This window comes from Leguminivora glycinivorella, chromosome 20, assembly GCF_023078275.1.
Source record: "Leguminivora glycinivorella isolate SPB_JAAS2020 chromosome 20, LegGlyc_1.1, whole genome shotgun sequence".
Classification (NCBI taxonomy): domain Eukaryota; kingdom Metazoa; phylum Arthropoda; class Insecta; order Lepidoptera; family Tortricidae; genus Leguminivora; species Leguminivora glycinivorella.
This window is the reverse complement of record NC_062990.1, coordinates 16,780,379-16,797,517: the sequence shown is the minus strand read 5'-3', so window position 1 is coordinate 16,797,517 and position 17,139 is coordinate 16,780,379. Positions and strand designations below refer to the sequence as shown.

Here is a 17,139-nt window from a genome sequence, read left to right as displayed (position 1 = left end):
TTCTCAATGAAATGCAGAGATAATAAAAAATTACACCTCCCAATTTATAATATTTTTTTTTGCAAAAATTTCATTTTTGGCACAAGCTTTACCTTAGCCGACTGTACCTTTCTTTCAACAATTATCTATTGCTCTCCAAGATGTTTCTAAAAACCCCTTACTCAATGGGGATACGACGTTTGATAACAGAGTTCCTCTGACCACCTTTCTGCTCCATCATCAGATCACCTCCATGATACCATAATATTGCATTGTCACGTGATTTACATATGTGTGCAAAATTTCAGCTCAATCGGAAACCGGAAAGTGGGTCAAATTTAGCTTCTACGTTTTGACCCAAACTAACAAGGCAAGTTGAATAAAAGCTTGTAAAAAGGCTTCTCATATCAGATTTGTAATAAGTTTAGTTGTCATAGTTTAAGAACAGATGAGACAGACATATGCAATGACAATATACAGTGAAACCTGGATAAGTGAGACTTCAAGGGACGACAAAATTTATCTCACTTAGAGAGGTATTCCACTTATTCAGGGTCTCAGTTAGACAGGCATAATAAAATGTTTGTCTCATTTACAGAGGGTATCACTAATAGAGGCCAGAATGGAGGGTATGTCAGTTATAGAGGTGATAAAAAACGTGTTTTGCATATAGTTATTATTAGTTGCATACTACTTAAAATAAAAGGTAAATAAGCCTTGTCTTTAAATAAAATATAAGACTCTAACGTCATTGTGTCTTAAGACTTTTATAGGTGTATTATGAAAGTATTTTTTTTAAATATCTTTATGTAAATTATCGAGATTTTAGTTTTAATTACTTAACATAACCAAGAAAACCCTTAAACTCATCTGAACACAAAAAGGATCAATCGCGTAATTTAAAGATAGGCTAAGAATTATTAAAAATATGGAAGTAGATTTTCAATGAAGTCCAAGTTACAGAGGTCATAGATTGACTGTATCTCAGATACAGAGGTAAATTCCTATAAAATTCTTAACAAACAATTAAGTTCATACACATTTCAAATATAGTCTCAGTAACAGAGGTAAAATACACACTCTGTCTCACTAATAGAGGGAAATGTGACTATAAAATCGAAAAGGCTAATCTCACTTATAGAAATTTGTTTTGTCTCACTAATAGAGGTAAATCGGTGCGAAAGTGTCGGGACCACACCTTGGGTCCCAACTAAAGAGGTTTCTCACTTATCCAGGTCCCACTTAACCAGGTTTCACTGTAATACTGCACGTGTTTCGTGAGATGTCAAATCACCTCATACAATTTACCGCTCTAAGGCAACTAAGGTAGGGTTTGTTATTGCACTTTAATTACATATTAATGATTTCTAGCCCGTAAGATATAACTAAGCTTTAACAATGGATAGATAATTATGCGAGTGAGAGTGTAATTTAGATTTTTATAAGGAAACAAATATTTTTAAGCGACCCGATCATACGAATAAGGACCTTCCCACATCTACCGTCTCGCGATCGTAGCGTCGGGCCAACTGTATGGCTAAGCCGCGCCGACGCGACGCGGCGTCTTTTACCATACAGTTGGCCCGACGCTACGTTCGCGAGACGCTAGAAAGAGAGACTATGTTTTTGCCGGTCACGAAGCATCACAATTTTTTGCCGGGAATATGTCGTCATATACTTATGGCCCCTATAGAGAATCGGATATGTTGTCACGGCCGTTCATAGTCATATACGTATGCTGGTGACTGTTCCATGAACATCTGGTCTAGTTGAATGGAGAAGTGCCATTCAAAACGAGCGTTACTTTCTAAACAACGATGAACTTACGGTTACTTACGTGTTCGTGGTATGCACAGGGCAGGGATGTAACGGATGTGGTTTTAACGGAACCGGAAGCGGAAGCGGAAGTTTTGAATTTAGTTTAACGGAAGCAGAAGCGGAACCGGAACCAGCAGGCCTAGCACATGATGGCCGCGGGAGTATGTCGCCGCGAGATAGACTACCTGTCCTTATGTCATTAATACAATTAGACAAAGACGTGTCATCTATCTCGCGGCGACATACTCCCGCGGCCATCATGTGCTAGGCCTACTGAAGCGGAAGTTATAGATGTTAAAAACGAAATGAAAAAATACCACATAGGTATAACATAAACCAAAACTAATTAAATTACCTAGAACTTTTAGGTGTTTACTGTTCAGCCTGTAATCAGCAGTTTGTAATCAGCCTTTAGGCCCACTTAGGTTTTAAAAACGAAAAGAAAAGTTACCTGATATTTTATCTTTAGTATATCATTCATTACAATCCAAAAATTTAAATCACCTTGAACTTTAAGATTGTTTGTTGTTTAGGTAATCACTAAAAATCACATAAGAATCCTTTTAAACCTGTATTATGCCGTAAAAGGTTTTAGAAACGAAAAGAAAACTTACTCGTAGGTAGTATAATACAATCCAAACTTTAAGATTGTTTGTTGTTTAGGTAATCACTAAAAATCACATAAGAATCCTTTTAAACCTGTATTATGCCGTAAAAGGTTTTAGAAACGAAAAGAAAACTTACTCGTAGGTAGTATAATACAATCCAAAACTAACCAGTAAAAATTATATGTGTAATTGTTAGCACACAATTAAATTTTTAAATTAAATGGAGTGATTGTAAAAGAAGTAAACTGTATTTAATAAACAAATTAGCAGCTTTATCTCCCGGCAGTTTGCTTCTAAGGGGATCGTAGATAAGCCCTGCACCACTGAATAGTTGTTCACTCGCTACTAACTAGGTGGACAGGACAAATATTGGCGCGCAATGGAATGAAGCGGTTGATGTTTAGTATCGCAGCACGTGGCAAGCGGAGAGATGAGAGAATGACAGGTATAGACCTGTTGGTCTTTGATGTACGCCGCTCATGTCCCACCGTCGCGCTAGGTTCAGACATCCGTTATAACTTCCGTTTGAAAAATAACAGAACCGGAACAGAAGCGGATGTGTAAAACAAAACGGAAGTTCCGCAGAAACGGAAGCAGAAGCAGAGCTCCGTTACATCCCTGGCACAGGGTAATCTTTAATGAAATTGAAACATTTTTTTATATAAAAATTTGAACCAGAAGCACACCATACGGAATATTTATTTAATAAATAGGTACTTATATACCCGCCCGCATTTCCCTTTCTTCTATTCTAAGTAAGAATCGATTAATAAGTATCTAAATATGTAAAAATAAATTAAATTATAATTGTTTACATACAACCTGGTTGACAGAATTTGACGTAGGTGCTGTCATATATATTTTTAAAATGACGTACTGTTAATACCAGCGTAATGAAAATTTATTCCAATGAGTAAAAGAAAACATGAAACTCTTTTCAATTTAACCGAACTAGAATGAAATCATTTATACTCATTCGGTTGTGTTCGTTATTTTCTTTAATAATGTGATATATTTTTATTTATTTTTGATGCACAAGCCATGCACCTTTACACTTTAAATGAGATTGGATCTCCACCTGACATTATCGACTTACCCTATTTATTTTGAGCACAGTTTTACACTGGTATGGTTTTTCGTGTACGTACACTATTTTCTGTCAAAATATTTGTCAAATTTAATTGTCAACGCGGAGCGACCGGCGACACGTCTGCCTCCGATGAGCCGCTCACGGCATCTAATCGAAAGGAGAATTCTGACAGCAATGGCGAATGTATGGAAATTTTACGATAGTTTAAATTTAAGGTAAAATTTCTTTGTTGCCTTTGAGAGGAAAAATATAAAAAACCTCAAAACTTGTAGTCCATTTATCTGGCTTTCAGAATCACATAATGTTTTAACTAGGGTATTAAATTTTTTTAACAAAGTTTACTAAACGGCGACATACGTTTTTCTCATTTTAGGTCAACTTTGTGTGGGTTTAGTTATTACACCGTTAATAATTGGAGATTGTGAATAGTCAAAAGTTGTAGACACACTCTTTAACATAATAACTACATTTATTTTATTTCATTTAATTTAGAAATGTGAGCAGCATTTGTTAAACGCCGAATGCACTTTTCGAGGATTTCGTACGACCCCCTCTTAAGAACCCGTTATGATCTTACGACTAGATATGGTAAAACGTTGGTTAAAGTGCCCACTTACACGGTGCGAGGTCACATTACGATTTGAACGTCGATTTTTGCGGCTGAAAATCGCATGCTCGCTCGCTTGCCGTCTAAACGGGCCTTAAATCTCACGTAGCGAGTGTTGTGTGGGGGAGTGCGTCTAGAAGCAGACGCACTGCAGTCGCTATTGCACCTTCTTCTCCTCCTGGGGTGGCTCCTCGTTCGCTGGAGGATCCTGTTACATATTGTATCTTTAATAACGTATAATCTGCAGGCCTAGCACATGATGGCCGCGGGAGTATGTCGCCGCGAGATAGACTACCTGTCCTTATGTCATTAATACAATTAGACAAAGACGTGTCATCTATCTCGCGGCGACATACTCCCGCGGCCATCATGTGCTAGGCCTACAGTTGTCAAAGCGGACTCCCATGAGCCGTGTCAAAAATGCCGAGGATGAATAACGTCTAATATACAGTCGCCGAGGTATTTGGGGTCCACAAGAAGTAGAACCCGACTAAACCCTACTCCAGGCCGTCGAAAAAGATGTAACCTTGCGTGGACGCAGTTTACACACAATAATCGGTCAGTATACATTTTGTCAAAAGGAAAAGTCATACATTTCAGTAGTAAATTTTAATGGTGGGATCCTTTTTGATAAAGTACATACATCCTGCCTGAGTAACATTATGTGAGACAGTACCATTATGGCGAGCTGCTCCTGCCGCTTGTGCCCCAGCAGGCGCGCGCCCAGGTAGCCGAGCGCGGAGCCGGCGAGCAGCGCGGCGGCGCCCGCCTTGGCGCCCACCACCAGCCCCACGGGGCCGCCCACCAGCGCGCCCACGCAGGCCCCGCCCAAGCCCCACGCGCCCGCACGTAATCTGAACAAAACAATATTTTACTGGCAGGGTCGCCATGTTGTACTAACAGTGAAGTATGCAGACAGGTAAAGCTAGGCGGCGGCCATTGCTCTAAACTAAATACGCCCCTGAATTTATGTTTCTTTGCACAAAGCGTATAAAATGTGTTGGCAGCATTGAAACACAATATGTAACTATATTTGTTGTTACGACAAAATATTTTTTTACTTTTCTAAGAGTTTTCAAGCAACTTTCATCTAAAGTAGCCGTCCCACCTTCGCTTAGAGATGATCTTACCCAGCAGGTAATAAATAACTGTCATGAAGTAGCAAATATATTTGCCAAACAATTTGAGAAGTCGTATGTTCGCGAACCGCTGAATGGACTAATGCCTGAAGTAAATGTAGCCAGAGTTAACAACTCTATTGAAAATGTTGAGTTCACACCGGATTTAGTTAGTAAAGCGATCTTGAGTTTCGACGAAAGTTCATCAATGGGACCTGATGAAATACCTGCAGTTTTGTTAAAGAGATGTATAAAGTGCCTTGCACCTCAATTATCCCATATAATGACATTATCACTTAGAGAACAGAGATTGCCCCCTGATTGGAAAAATGCCAACGTAACGCCTATTTATAAGAAAGGAGACAAACTGGTGGCAGGAAATTACCGACCAATAAGCCTCACTTGTATAGCCTGTAAAGCAATGGAAAAAATTATAACATGTGAATTGAGAAACTTCATTGCAAGAGAGCAGATCATTGTCGACGAACAACATGGTTTTACGCCAAAGAGATCAACAGTAACTAACCTGTTATGTTGTGTTGACAAGTGGACAAGCAGCTGGAATGAAAAGATACCGACGGATGTTATATACCTGGATTATGAAAAAGCATTCGACCGCGTCCCGATAAACCGACTGCTCGTCAAGTTGGACCCCTTTGGAATTCGCGGAAAATTGCTCAACTGGATAAAAGACTTTTTGACGGGCAGGAAGTTTCGGGTACGAGTTGGAGAGCACCTCTCGGACCCGCATGACGTCCACAGTGGGGTTCCGCAAGGTTCAGTGCTTGGACCAATGCTGTTTGGGATTTTCTTGACAGATCTCAGACAAGTTGTAGAGTCAGATTTGTTTTTGTTTGCTGATGATACAAAGATCATGGGAAACCCGCTTATCAGCCACAACATCATACAGCAGGACTTAGACCGTATTGTACAATGGACTAAAGATTGGCTAATAACTCTCAATGCGGAAAAGTGCACTGTACTCCACATAGGTAAAAACAACCCTGAGCATACGTATTGTATTGACTCTAAAAGTTTGGAGAGAGTTACTTCTCAGCGAGATCTTGGTGTCATTATAACTAATAACTTAAAATGGGAAGAACACATATTACAGCTTACCAAAAAGGCCAACTCTATGTTATACATGATTAGAAAAGCCTTTCGCTATATGGACAAGAAGCTCTTTATTAGAATCTACAAGACGTACGTAAGACCATTGCTGGAATATGCGTTCCAAATTTGGAATCCATATTTTCGAAAAGATATTAGTCTGATTGAAAAAATCCAAAGAAGGGCAACAAAACTGGTACCATCTCTTCGCAACCAACCTTATGAAGACAGGTTAAAAGAATTGGGTCTGACAACCTTGGAGCAACGAAGACAACGCGGCGACTTAATAGAAACGTACAAAATACTCACAGGACACTATAATGTACCTTCATTAAGTGACATTTTCACTCGGAGTGTGTGTGACAGATTGAGAGGACATTCCCTGAAGTTGACACGGACACAGAGTAGTAGCAACCCTAGACGTCACTTCTTATCTAACCGCGTAGTGAGAGTGTGGAACAGTTTGCCCGAAACCGTAATCAGTGCACCTACAGTGAACTCTTTTAAAAACAGACTCGACAAATATTTATTGAATGGACAAAACACAAGTGCATCAGGACATTGACGTGCACGTATCAGCTTTAAGCTGCCTGTGCATTAGCAAATAATAAATAATAATAATAAAGTTTTAGCTATTTCTAGTTCCGCTGTAAATACATTTATTATTTTTATTTATTTATTAATTTGATCAATAAAAATCTTACTTCTCGGCACTGGAGAGATGCGCCCGCGCCGCCTCCACGTTCCCGGCGGCGACGTCCACGCGGCTCGCCGTGTCGAGCACGAGCTCCCGCTGCGCGCGCGCCGCCGCGTGCGTCGCCGCCCACACGCCGTGCAGGGCTCGCAGCTCCGCTTGCAGTTCTGTCCAGCCTCGTAAGGCTGCCTCGCGCTCGGCCAGGGCTAGCTCCTGTCGAAACAATCTTTATTTAGATAAGAATATAAATATTGGGAAGCACGCGTGGAGCTGAAGACCTACCTATACCTAGACCTAGACCTTTGATACTCCTATCATACTTTAATGAAATTTAAAGGGTAGGTACTCTAAACGGAGCAGATTAATGGAATCTAAAACGAACTGAGCTATTGGGTAAAAGCGATAGACAAAATACTGGGCTTTGAGATAGAACTGAAAGTCTAATGCAACAGTGACCAATTTTATTTCTGGTAGACTGTGAAACACGCCCTCATAAGATGGACTCCCACAAAAAGCGACAGCTAAGATGACTATAAGGCAAAGTAGTTGACAGTAGCTCAGGGTGGCAGAGAAGTGTGCATCATCATCATCTTTCTACAGTTCGTACAGAGTAGCAATACAGTTCATGTGTCAACTAAAATACGCACCCGATCGTCAACTTGTAGCTGCAGCATCGGAACATCGCAATCATCTTCTATCTCACTCTGACCGGTCTCCGCTCTCTCTCTCGCGTGCGCCACCACGCCGACGGAGTCTGTAGACACCGCACTGCCGGCTACCGCGGGCATACTCGGTTCTGACCGCGTTATGCTCATTGGTGATGATTCTGCAATCAATCACAGTCAAATAAGTTAACCTCTATATTCCACAAATAGATTCTAGGCCATGCTAGCGTGTAATATTATACAAAAGCCTTGTAATGGGTTAGTTTCATAATATAACATCGACAACAAAAACAGACAACAGTGCATTGCTGGACATTTGATGATGTGAATGATTTGATGATGATTTCATGCTTGAGCTTACTCAATTCTTAAATTGTTAAAATAATATATACCTGTATGTATACTGTATTAAATACTTAATCTCTTTCATATTTGCTTATCTAAAATCATGTACTTAAATAAATATTTTAGAACCAGATATTACAAACGGTTCGTTTAGTTAGGCAGTCTTTCGCGAAGATAACACTTGTGATAATACCTGAATAACAATTAGTTTAGTTGTAAACATCCAAACACACAAGAATTGAATCTATGTATTACGAGTATAGTGTTTCATGGACAACAATCAACTAAAGTGAATCTTGTTCCTGACAAAGAATAAAACAACACAAAATTTGTTAATGGTTTAGTAAACAGGTGCAAACAGGAGAACACAGCTCACCGCGGGGGCGAGCGAGGGGCCGAGCCAGGCCGGTGCAACTTCTCTCTATCAATCCTACATTGGAGAGAATCCTATTATATTTGTTATTAGAATACAGGGGTCAAAAATAACACGAAAAAGTGCCTATTATCACTAGTGATTCTTAAAATGAAAAACTTTCTGAACTACAGGAAAAGTTTGCAACTCTTGCAGGACTTGAAGCTGCATTGGAACTATAGTCCAACTGGTCTGACCAACTAAGACTGCAACCTACTGGACCGGTGTTCTACTATACCACGGGTTCGAGTCATGAGATTTTTTCAATAATTGTTTCTTCACTTAATTTATGAAATTGTAGTATTGCTAGCAAGAAACTTCTGCTTGTTAAAAAAAAGTGTACATTGGAATTTTATGCTTTGTTCTTAACACTCCCTTCTACAAAAGGTCCAAGTCTATACAAACCTAGATAATCCATGATAGCCTGCAAAGTCAGGTCCCTCGACCGCTGTGTCTTGGTATCAAAGGCTTGGCGGTCAGACTCCCGAACGCGTGCGCGGAGGGCTGCCAGCTCCGCAAGTAGGGAACGTAGGCGTGCCGCGGCGCGGCCCGCGCCCGCCTGCTCACGACGGACTTGTGCATACTGGCCTGCTTCTTCATGCTGCACAAGTTGGGATTTAAAATAATGGTAGATTTAAAAACTCATCATTCTAGTCAGAACAATAGGACCTCATACAACAGTGACGACATTAAATCTAATAAGTATTCTTGGATTAATAAGATACTATAATGCTCACCTTAAATTCTTAAAATAAAACTTACTTTTTATCAACTTAAAACTAATTTTAATGAGCAAATGAGTGGCTGAAGAGTTCCTGTGACTAAACAAGAATACATGTGTGCTTGATTAAAGAGCTTCAGTTCAAGTGTTAAAAACATAAACAAAATCAATACCTATCTGGCTATCTCTCTACAGTACCAACTGTTTGAACACAAACAAAGCCAAAAGATTGTGTAATACACGAGGCTATCGAAAGCTCTTGGCGAATAGATTTGTAAATCCGTTTATTTTTACACAAACTACGTCATAGTACAAAAAATATTACGCACTTGACGCTAACGAAAATGACTGGATGAAAGCTTACTTTATATTCTAGCTGATACTAGACCATCGATATTGCGTTGCAGACGCTGCGTCTGACCTAAATTGTCTCGAAATAGGGTCGAACAATACCTTGATAATGTTAGCCTTGTGTTGTCTCAGCAGCTCTAGGTGGTGTGGTATCGCGACGTCGTTGAACTTCGACAAAGAAAGCTCCACTCGCTTCAATGGCAACTGATTCTCTTCCTCCATTATTTGTTAACTAATTTATTTCAATTCTGATACATTTCAGAAATACTGAGCTAAGAACAACAATAACAAAGGTTTCGTGATTGTGAGACAAGGCAAGTGTTCTGTCAAAGTCGTAGATGTCAATTGTCAATACACTCCAGGATTGTTCAGAAACGAAATCTGAATACCTATTGAAAGTAAAATATGACATGATATGACATAACATATCATTTAAATATTTCATTTGTTCTAAATGCCATTAAAAATACTGAAATATAGAAAAAAAATAATAAACTAAGATCATTTAAATAATTTGAACAGCACTTAGATATACTTTTTCAGTGTTGGAAGCAAAAAATATTGACTTTCAGAATGATTAATACACTGCCAATGTCATCGAAGCTGTTCCAGAACTTAGTAAAACCATTGAGAGTTCATACGCGTTCTAGCAATAAACGGCTTTTTACGCTGCCTTATCTGTGACTCGATCGACATGTAAATTGGCAATCGGCGTTATTTTATTACATGTCAAATTCGTTAACGTAAAAGCGAAAAATGCTTCGTTTTTGTTATTCTAACGTGTGAAATTACTGTTTAATGTAATAACATCCATATTACAACCAATTATTGACATTTGATAATAGTTTAATCGACAATGGACGTGGACACGGGTATGTTATTGTTTTATTCGCGGTAGGGACATAACCTCTCTCCTATATTTCTAGAATGTTAGACAATGCATTAGGTTTACAAACTAAAAGGCGCTGTATTTATTCAGAAATGACGGTGTGAATGTTTGCGTTGTTCGCCTGAGGTACCACCAGGTTTATGCCTTTCATGAGCTTTCACAAGGTTATTGTGATTGTAATTTAAGTGCCCTAGACATTTGTTAAGTAATGCTCTCAGAAAACGAAGATACTCTCAATCTAGGAGCCTTTTTATAAAACATGTCTCTAAAATCTTTAAATTATTGCAAAACATGATGAAATGCTAGGTGCAATGCTATTAAAAACAGTAACACAGGGCTGCTGAGTGAAAATGAATTAACTGTATGTTACTTAACAGCTGGCGACACTCTGGTTGCTCCTTGTGGTACAATCACTATTGATTCAATATCACCATGAGCTTGATTATATGAACATTGGTTGTTGTGTTGTTGAATGACAATAATGTCAAGTTGATTGAAGAGAATGATGGAATGTGTCGTTGCAGGCGGCCGCAGCCCGCGCTCCCGCAGCAAGTCCGTGAGTATCTACACACACAACATATTTATCTATTATAAGACATTACATTGCTACACATTTAATGTACCAATTTGGCAATTTCAAAAGAATACGAACATCGGCCATATGTCAGGGACGCTATCTGCATTCATGACATGACTTGATTGCAGTTTCTCTATGCTTGGTTTAAAGTAGGGATTGCAATTGAACTGGGGGACCCGATAAGGGCTAAGTTACTTTTTAGGAACTAACAGAGAGAAAGAAAAAAAAAAACACAATATGCATTTTAGATGGCGTAAACTTGTAAAGGTGGCAAACGGGAGTTATGATTTGCACAGAAAAAAGAATTTAAGAATTGTTATATACTTAAGAATTGTTTATCTTGATATTATAAGTTACATATGTATCAGTGGCGTAGTGTCGATACAACTTGATTCCCAACGGGTTCCCTAAAATTCTGCAGTATTTGTATAAGTCCATACAAAACATCCCAAAAACCCATCTGGCTTTACCAACGAAAATCTTTACGCATTGCCACTGATATGTATATCAGATAACTTTGGTTTCATTTCATTTTGACACTGAAATTGATGTTGTAATATTGCATGTTTTACTGCTATGTTTCATTACATTGTTAAAAAGTTCAAAAATATCTGACTCCATGTAACTAGGGCACTCTAAAAGACCGCAGAGAACGTGGGGATTTAATAGAGACATTCAAAATACTAACTGGACATTACGACCTCAAGGAATTTCAAGAGATGTTCAAGCGTAATAACAACACTCGTTTGAGAGGTCACCTCTTAAAGCTAAAGACTCTAAAGAGTGATAGATCTCACAGTAACCCTTATAAACACTTTTTGAGCAATCGAGTAGTGAGATCTTGGAACAAGCTCCCAGAGGACGTGGTCTCAGCACAAAATGTGAATCAGTTTAAAAATAGACTAGACAAGCACATCACATCTACAACTCGGCTATAATTACTGTCACAATGATCACTGGATACAGGCTATATCGGTTCTTTAACTGCCTGCCTGCTTATTAAATAAGAATAATAATAATGAACGCAGGGCAGCTTGTGGCGAGCTGTTGGGGAACAGCGACCCCACGTACCCGAGTGCTCCTGGGGAGTTCTGTTACCCGTAAGGCGGGTGGGTGGGACAGTACTCTCTACCTCTGGCTTGCCTTGGCTGGCCGTCCAGAGTGGAGTCGTTAGGGCTACATGCCCCAGGGGTGGAAGTGAAAATTTGCATAAGACGCGAGTTGGTGCAGTGGCTTCACAGCCACTGGGCAGAAAGCGGTGTACACCTCTTGACACCCTTGAGTTCTCACACCGGTGTTGCCCTTGAGCCATCTTGGATGTCGCTTTTTGTGGGGGCCCATCTTGTGGGGACGAGTCACCGTCTGCCGGAAATAAAATTGGATACCATTTTATTAGGCAGGCGTCCAGTTTTTTATCCATAGCCCAGTATTTAGTCCATCACTTTCATCAAAATAGCCCAGTTCATTTTAGATTCCATTAATTCTCAAATAGTCCTTACACCCTGGCGGGTGCTGCCTCTGCGTGTGTCCCATGATACGGGCAAGGGCAGCATCCGCTCGGTGTACCCCTTACATTTCATTAAAGTGTCAAAAGGGCCTCTACGCGTTGGCTTCGGCCCCGCGCACGCCTCCCAAAGGTCCGGAACACCATTGTTCCGTGATGGGAAAGACATACAAAATAATAATAATGTAAAGAACTGGAATAATCAGTCATTTAATTATCTGGCCAGACCCGGCTTAATGACTTATCTTGTTTGCAAATGCAATCCCTAGTTTAAACTGCTGATAAACTTCTTTACTCTTGTATCTTAGAGACTATGAGTACTATCATAATTGGATTGCTGAATCTACCACTACTAATACCAATATTGTACTAAAGGTATTTGTTAGATGATTTGGGGTAAACATACTGTAATTTTAAATTCTCATTAAGGTTTATGTATTTAATTTAGTAGATACATTGTTGAAAGGTTGAATAACCTCGGCAGGTGGAGTCCGCGTCGAAGTCTCGGTCGCGCTCGCGCTCCACGTCAACCTCCAGCCGCAGCAAGTCCAAGTCGCGCAGCCGCAGCGGCTCTGCCGTCAGCCGCAAGTCCAAGTCTCGCAGCCGCAGCGGCTCTGCCGTCAGCCACAAGTCCAAGTCTCGCAGCCGGAGTGGCTCGGCCGTCAGCCGTAAATCCAAGTCGCGCAGTCGAAGCGGCTCCGCTGTTAGTCGCAAGTCTAAGTCACGCAGCCGCAGCGGCTCTGTAGTCAGTCGCAAGTCCCGGAGTCGCAGCGGCTCCGCTGTCAGTCGCAAATCTAAATCCCGCAGCCGCAGCGGGTCCGCAGTCAGCCGCAAGTCCTCGCGCTCGTCGCGCTCGCGCAGCGCTCGGCGGCGCCCTCTGACGCCGGGGACCGCAAGTCGCGCTCGCGCAGCGGCTCCCCGGTGGACAAGAGCGGCTCGCCTCGTAAATCGCGCTCCCGAAGCGCGTCACGCGCCAAGTCGCGTTCGAGATCCAAAAGCCGCTCGCGAAGTGGATCGCCCTTGGACAAATCGCGCTCTCGCAGTGGATCCCGCGCTAGAAGCGGATCTCGAGCGAAGTCTAGAAGCGTGTCGCCGGCTAAGTCGCGCAGCGGGTCGCGAGCCAAGTCCGGGAGCGGGTCGCCGAAGAAGTCCCGGTCTCGCAGCGGGTCCCGAGCCAAGTCCCGTTCTCGCAGCGGGTCCCGGGCCAAGTCCCGTTCTCGCAGTGGGTCCCGGGCCAAGTCCCGGTCTCACAGCGGGTCCCGGGCCAAGTCCCGGTCTCGTAGCGGGTCCCGGGCCAAGTCCCGGTCTCGCAGCGGGTCCCGGGCCAAGTCCCGGTCTCGTAGCGGGTCCCGGGCCAAGTCCCGGTCGAGAAGTCGCTCGAGGTCGCCGGAGCGGATGCAGATCGATGAGACGGGAGACAGGCCGGAGTCACCCACCTTTACACGTAAGTTGTACAACTTTAAACTTGAATTTAACTCGTCTAAATGATGCAACCACGTAATAAAGTTTATTTTTTATTCCAGAGGTGGAAAGGAAAAGCCGATCCCGCTCCAAATCGGCCGGTCGGAACTCTGCATCCCGATCTAAGTCCCGTTCTAAATCTCGATCTAAGTCTCGATCGAAATCTCGATCTAAATCTCGATCAAAATCCCGCTCCAAATCGCGCTCGAAATCTCGTTCCCGCTCTAAGTCTGGTTCGCGCTCGAAGTCCCGATCTCGCTCCAAATCCCGATCCCGCTCCAAGTCCCGGTCCCGGTCCCGCTCAGGATCAGGCAGCCGCTCGCGCTCGCGGTCCGGGTCGAGATCTAAATCTAGGTCGAGATCTAAGTCCAGGTCGAGATCTAAGTCGAGGTCGAGGTCGAAGTCGGGATCTCGGTCGGGCTCTGCCAAGTCCAAATCTAGGTGAGTGAATTTGATATTTACCCACGTTAAAGGCGCCTACAGACTGTCAGTTCGCTGGACTGTCACTTTTTACTTGACAGGGTAACTGATAGTCAGTGGCGTGGTTTATGAGTGTTTGTTGTGAATAGAAGATACGCTGAAGAAATAACCGGTGGTGTGTGGTGTGTGCGCAGGTCTCGTTCCCGCTCGCGCTCTCGCTCCGGCAGCCGCTCTCGCTCTCGCTCGGGCTCCGGATCTCCGCGCGCAGGTTATATCACATTTTATTTGCAAAGAATTATGTATTTTTCTAATTAAAGACAATATGCTTAAGATGTTAAGATACAATTTTCTAAATTACATAATCTTCTCCCCAGCTGCCTAGTCTGTAATGATAATTTTAAAGATAGATTAACATCATGGTTATTGTGTAGACGCTAAGAAGCGGCGCACCGTGCGGCTGGCCAGCGACGACGAGGGCGACGAGGGGGGCGCGCGGCCCGAGGGGGGCGCGGCGGAGGGGGGCGCGCCGCCGCCCGCGCGGGACGACTCCTCCGACGACGACATCGCGCCCGACTCCAAGACGTGAGTACTGTGCTACTTGTCTACAGGTACACCGCAACCGAGTGCTGGAATAACATCCCTCCACCGTTATGTTACTACTGCACCGTCCGGCCTTGGTGTAATATCCAGTGAAGATGGGCCCAAAGGCGGAGGGGGAGATACCACCGGCTCTTGAGTGACTCCTCTGACAATGAGATAGCTCCCGACTCCAAGGTGTAAGAAATCAGGTGTTGAAGTAAACTCCAGAACTTTTATGTAAACAATAGGTTTTTATTTATGATGTAAAAAAAATAATCACAGCACTTGGATTACATTCTATGGTTTTACAATATTATAATTAAAATAATGAACTTGTTAACTATTCGACAGCTCAAGCGCAAAAGACCCCGACGCGTAGTTGTTCAGGCCTTTTATGCCTGTTGAAATGGCGCCACTTTGATCGGACATGACGTCACAGTCAGTTGATTTTTACCTGGCAAAATGGCGCCACCTCGCTCGGCATGTGACGTCATGATTACCCGTTTTAATGAAACACGTGTTCTTGTAGTTTGTTAGTCAGTACACTTTCTATTTACGAGAACACGTGTTCCGCAGTTGAAATTAATATTATACAAAATTATTTCTTACATTCGGCCTTTCCTGACAAAAAGTTTGTCCCAAACTTAGATACAAATACTTAACAAATTCATCAACACATATCATATTCAAAGATTACAAATTTAATTACATAATAAGTAAACACATTCAAGAAGTACTTAACAAGTTCATCAATACACAAATCATATTCAATTTTACAATTTAGATTACATAATAATTGGAATCATATCATTTATGTACATATCATTGGTCTCTTCTCTCTTTTTTTTAATATAATCTCTCTCAATCATTATTATTTATTTTATTGCATCGTCACTATCAACCATATGATTCATTTTGCTTTACTGCTATACTGCCATACTACCATACTACCATACTACCATACTACCATACTACCATACTACCGTACTACCTTTACTACCTTACTACCATACTAACCATACTACCAGTATTCATTATTCAAGATATTTATTTATAAATATTTAGCTAATCATAATAGAATACTCTGAGATAAGAAATTAACTATGAGAAATCGGTTAGCTTTGATAATCCAATCTTTTCTCATTTTAGCCTTTATAATTCAAATACATATTTCAATAAATATGACATCTCAAACAAAATCATATCACTGAACAACACAAATCATAAATTATTTTCATTACTAACAATCATAACTGAACCATAATCTCTTTCTATTTTTTTATTCGATCGTGCACCAAGAACTCATTAATGTTTGGTATCATCATTCTCGGAGTCTGAGCTACTTGTATCGTCATTACCATTATCATTCATTCGCGTATTTATCCAGGGCTTAATACGATCAGCTGCCCATACACTACAATAGTTTCTCTGTGTAATATTAGTCCCTATAATACTAGCTATTTCATATCTATCATTATCGAGAACTTTTGTAATTCTAAACGGTCCTGTAAATCTGGGCAATAATTTCTTACTCTGACCTTCATTACTTGGAATTGGTTTTAGTATTTTTACGAGATCACCTACTTGATATGTTCTAGCCTTTATTTTATGACCGTCATACCGCATCTTTTGAGCCGCTTGATCTTTTTCAATGTGCAAACTTATCTCTGCCCTAATATCATCTATAATACCAACTTGTCGTGTCTCTTGCAATATCTCTGCAAAAGCATTATCACCTTTACTCAACATTCTAACTCCGAACATTGCTTCGGAAGGTGTTTTGGCTATCCCTTTATTCATGGTATTATTCAACCCCACTGTACCTTCCCTAAAACGGTGTCCCAATAGCGTTCACCTAATTTATCTGCATACGCTGTCAGAGAGTCAAGTATTGTCCGATTATATCGTTCTACTTGGCCATTAGCCCTAGGTGTACATACGGCATTAAGTATGTGTTTAATTTTTGACCGTTCACAATAATTTTTGAATTCTTTCGAAGTAAAAGATGTACCTCGATCAGAGATCAATCTATTGGGATAGCCAAACGTCGTGAAAATGTCTTCCAAAGCTCGAATCGTTAAGTTAGATTTAAGATTGCGAAGTGGTTTGAGAAAGCAAAATTTTGTAAACGCGTCTACACATACCAGGAGATACGATTGACTCTTTGCGCTCTTTACAAAAGGCCCTAAAT

General features: G+C 41.3%; 2 protein-coding genes across 3 annotated transcripts in view; one reads left to right on the top strand and one right to left on the bottom strand.

The window, feature by feature from the left end:
* Positions 1-4,055: 4,055 nt before the first annotated feature.
* Positions 4,056-9,844, bottom strand: LOC125237157 (syntaxin-17). 2 transcript variants are annotated; one of them, XM_048144136.1, is made up of 7 exons: positions 9,621-9,844; positions 8,852-9,047; positions 8,411-8,464; positions 7,672-7,850; positions 7,035-7,237; positions 4,779-4,956; positions 4,056-4,310 (listed from the first exon to the last, which is right to left on the bottom strand). In XM_048144136.1, exons 1-7 carry the CDS (start codon positions 9,738-9,740, stop codon positions 4,260-4,262), a joined length of 981 nt encoding a protein of 326 aa, XP_048000093.1. In that variant the 5' UTR covers positions 9,741-9,844; the 3' UTR covers positions 4,056-4,259. The 2 variants fall into 2 exon arrangements, with proteins under 2 accessions (XP_048000093.1, XP_048000094.1); XM_048144137.1 differs by lacking the exon at positions 8,411-8,464.
* A 382-nt stretch (positions 9,845-10,226) lies between these two features.
* Positions 10,227-17,139, top strand: part of LOC125236995 (protein IWS1 homolog) — a 33,234-nt gene continuing 26,321 nt past the window's right edge. The window contains exons 1-7 of the mRNA XM_048143908.1: positions 10,227-10,390; positions 10,932-10,963; positions 12,973-13,124; positions 13,547-13,932; positions 14,012-14,390; positions 14,564-14,637; positions 14,801-14,951. Coding sequence (XP_047999865.1) covers positions 10,375-10,390; positions 10,932-10,963; positions 12,973-13,124; positions 13,547-13,932; positions 14,012-14,390; positions 14,564-14,637; positions 14,801-14,951 — 1,190 coding nt within the window. The 5' untranslated portion in view covers positions 10,227-10,374. The remainder of the gene's footprint in view (positions 10,391-10,931; positions 10,964-12,972; positions 13,125-13,546; positions 13,933-14,011; positions 14,391-14,563; positions 14,638-14,800; positions 14,952-17,139) is intronic.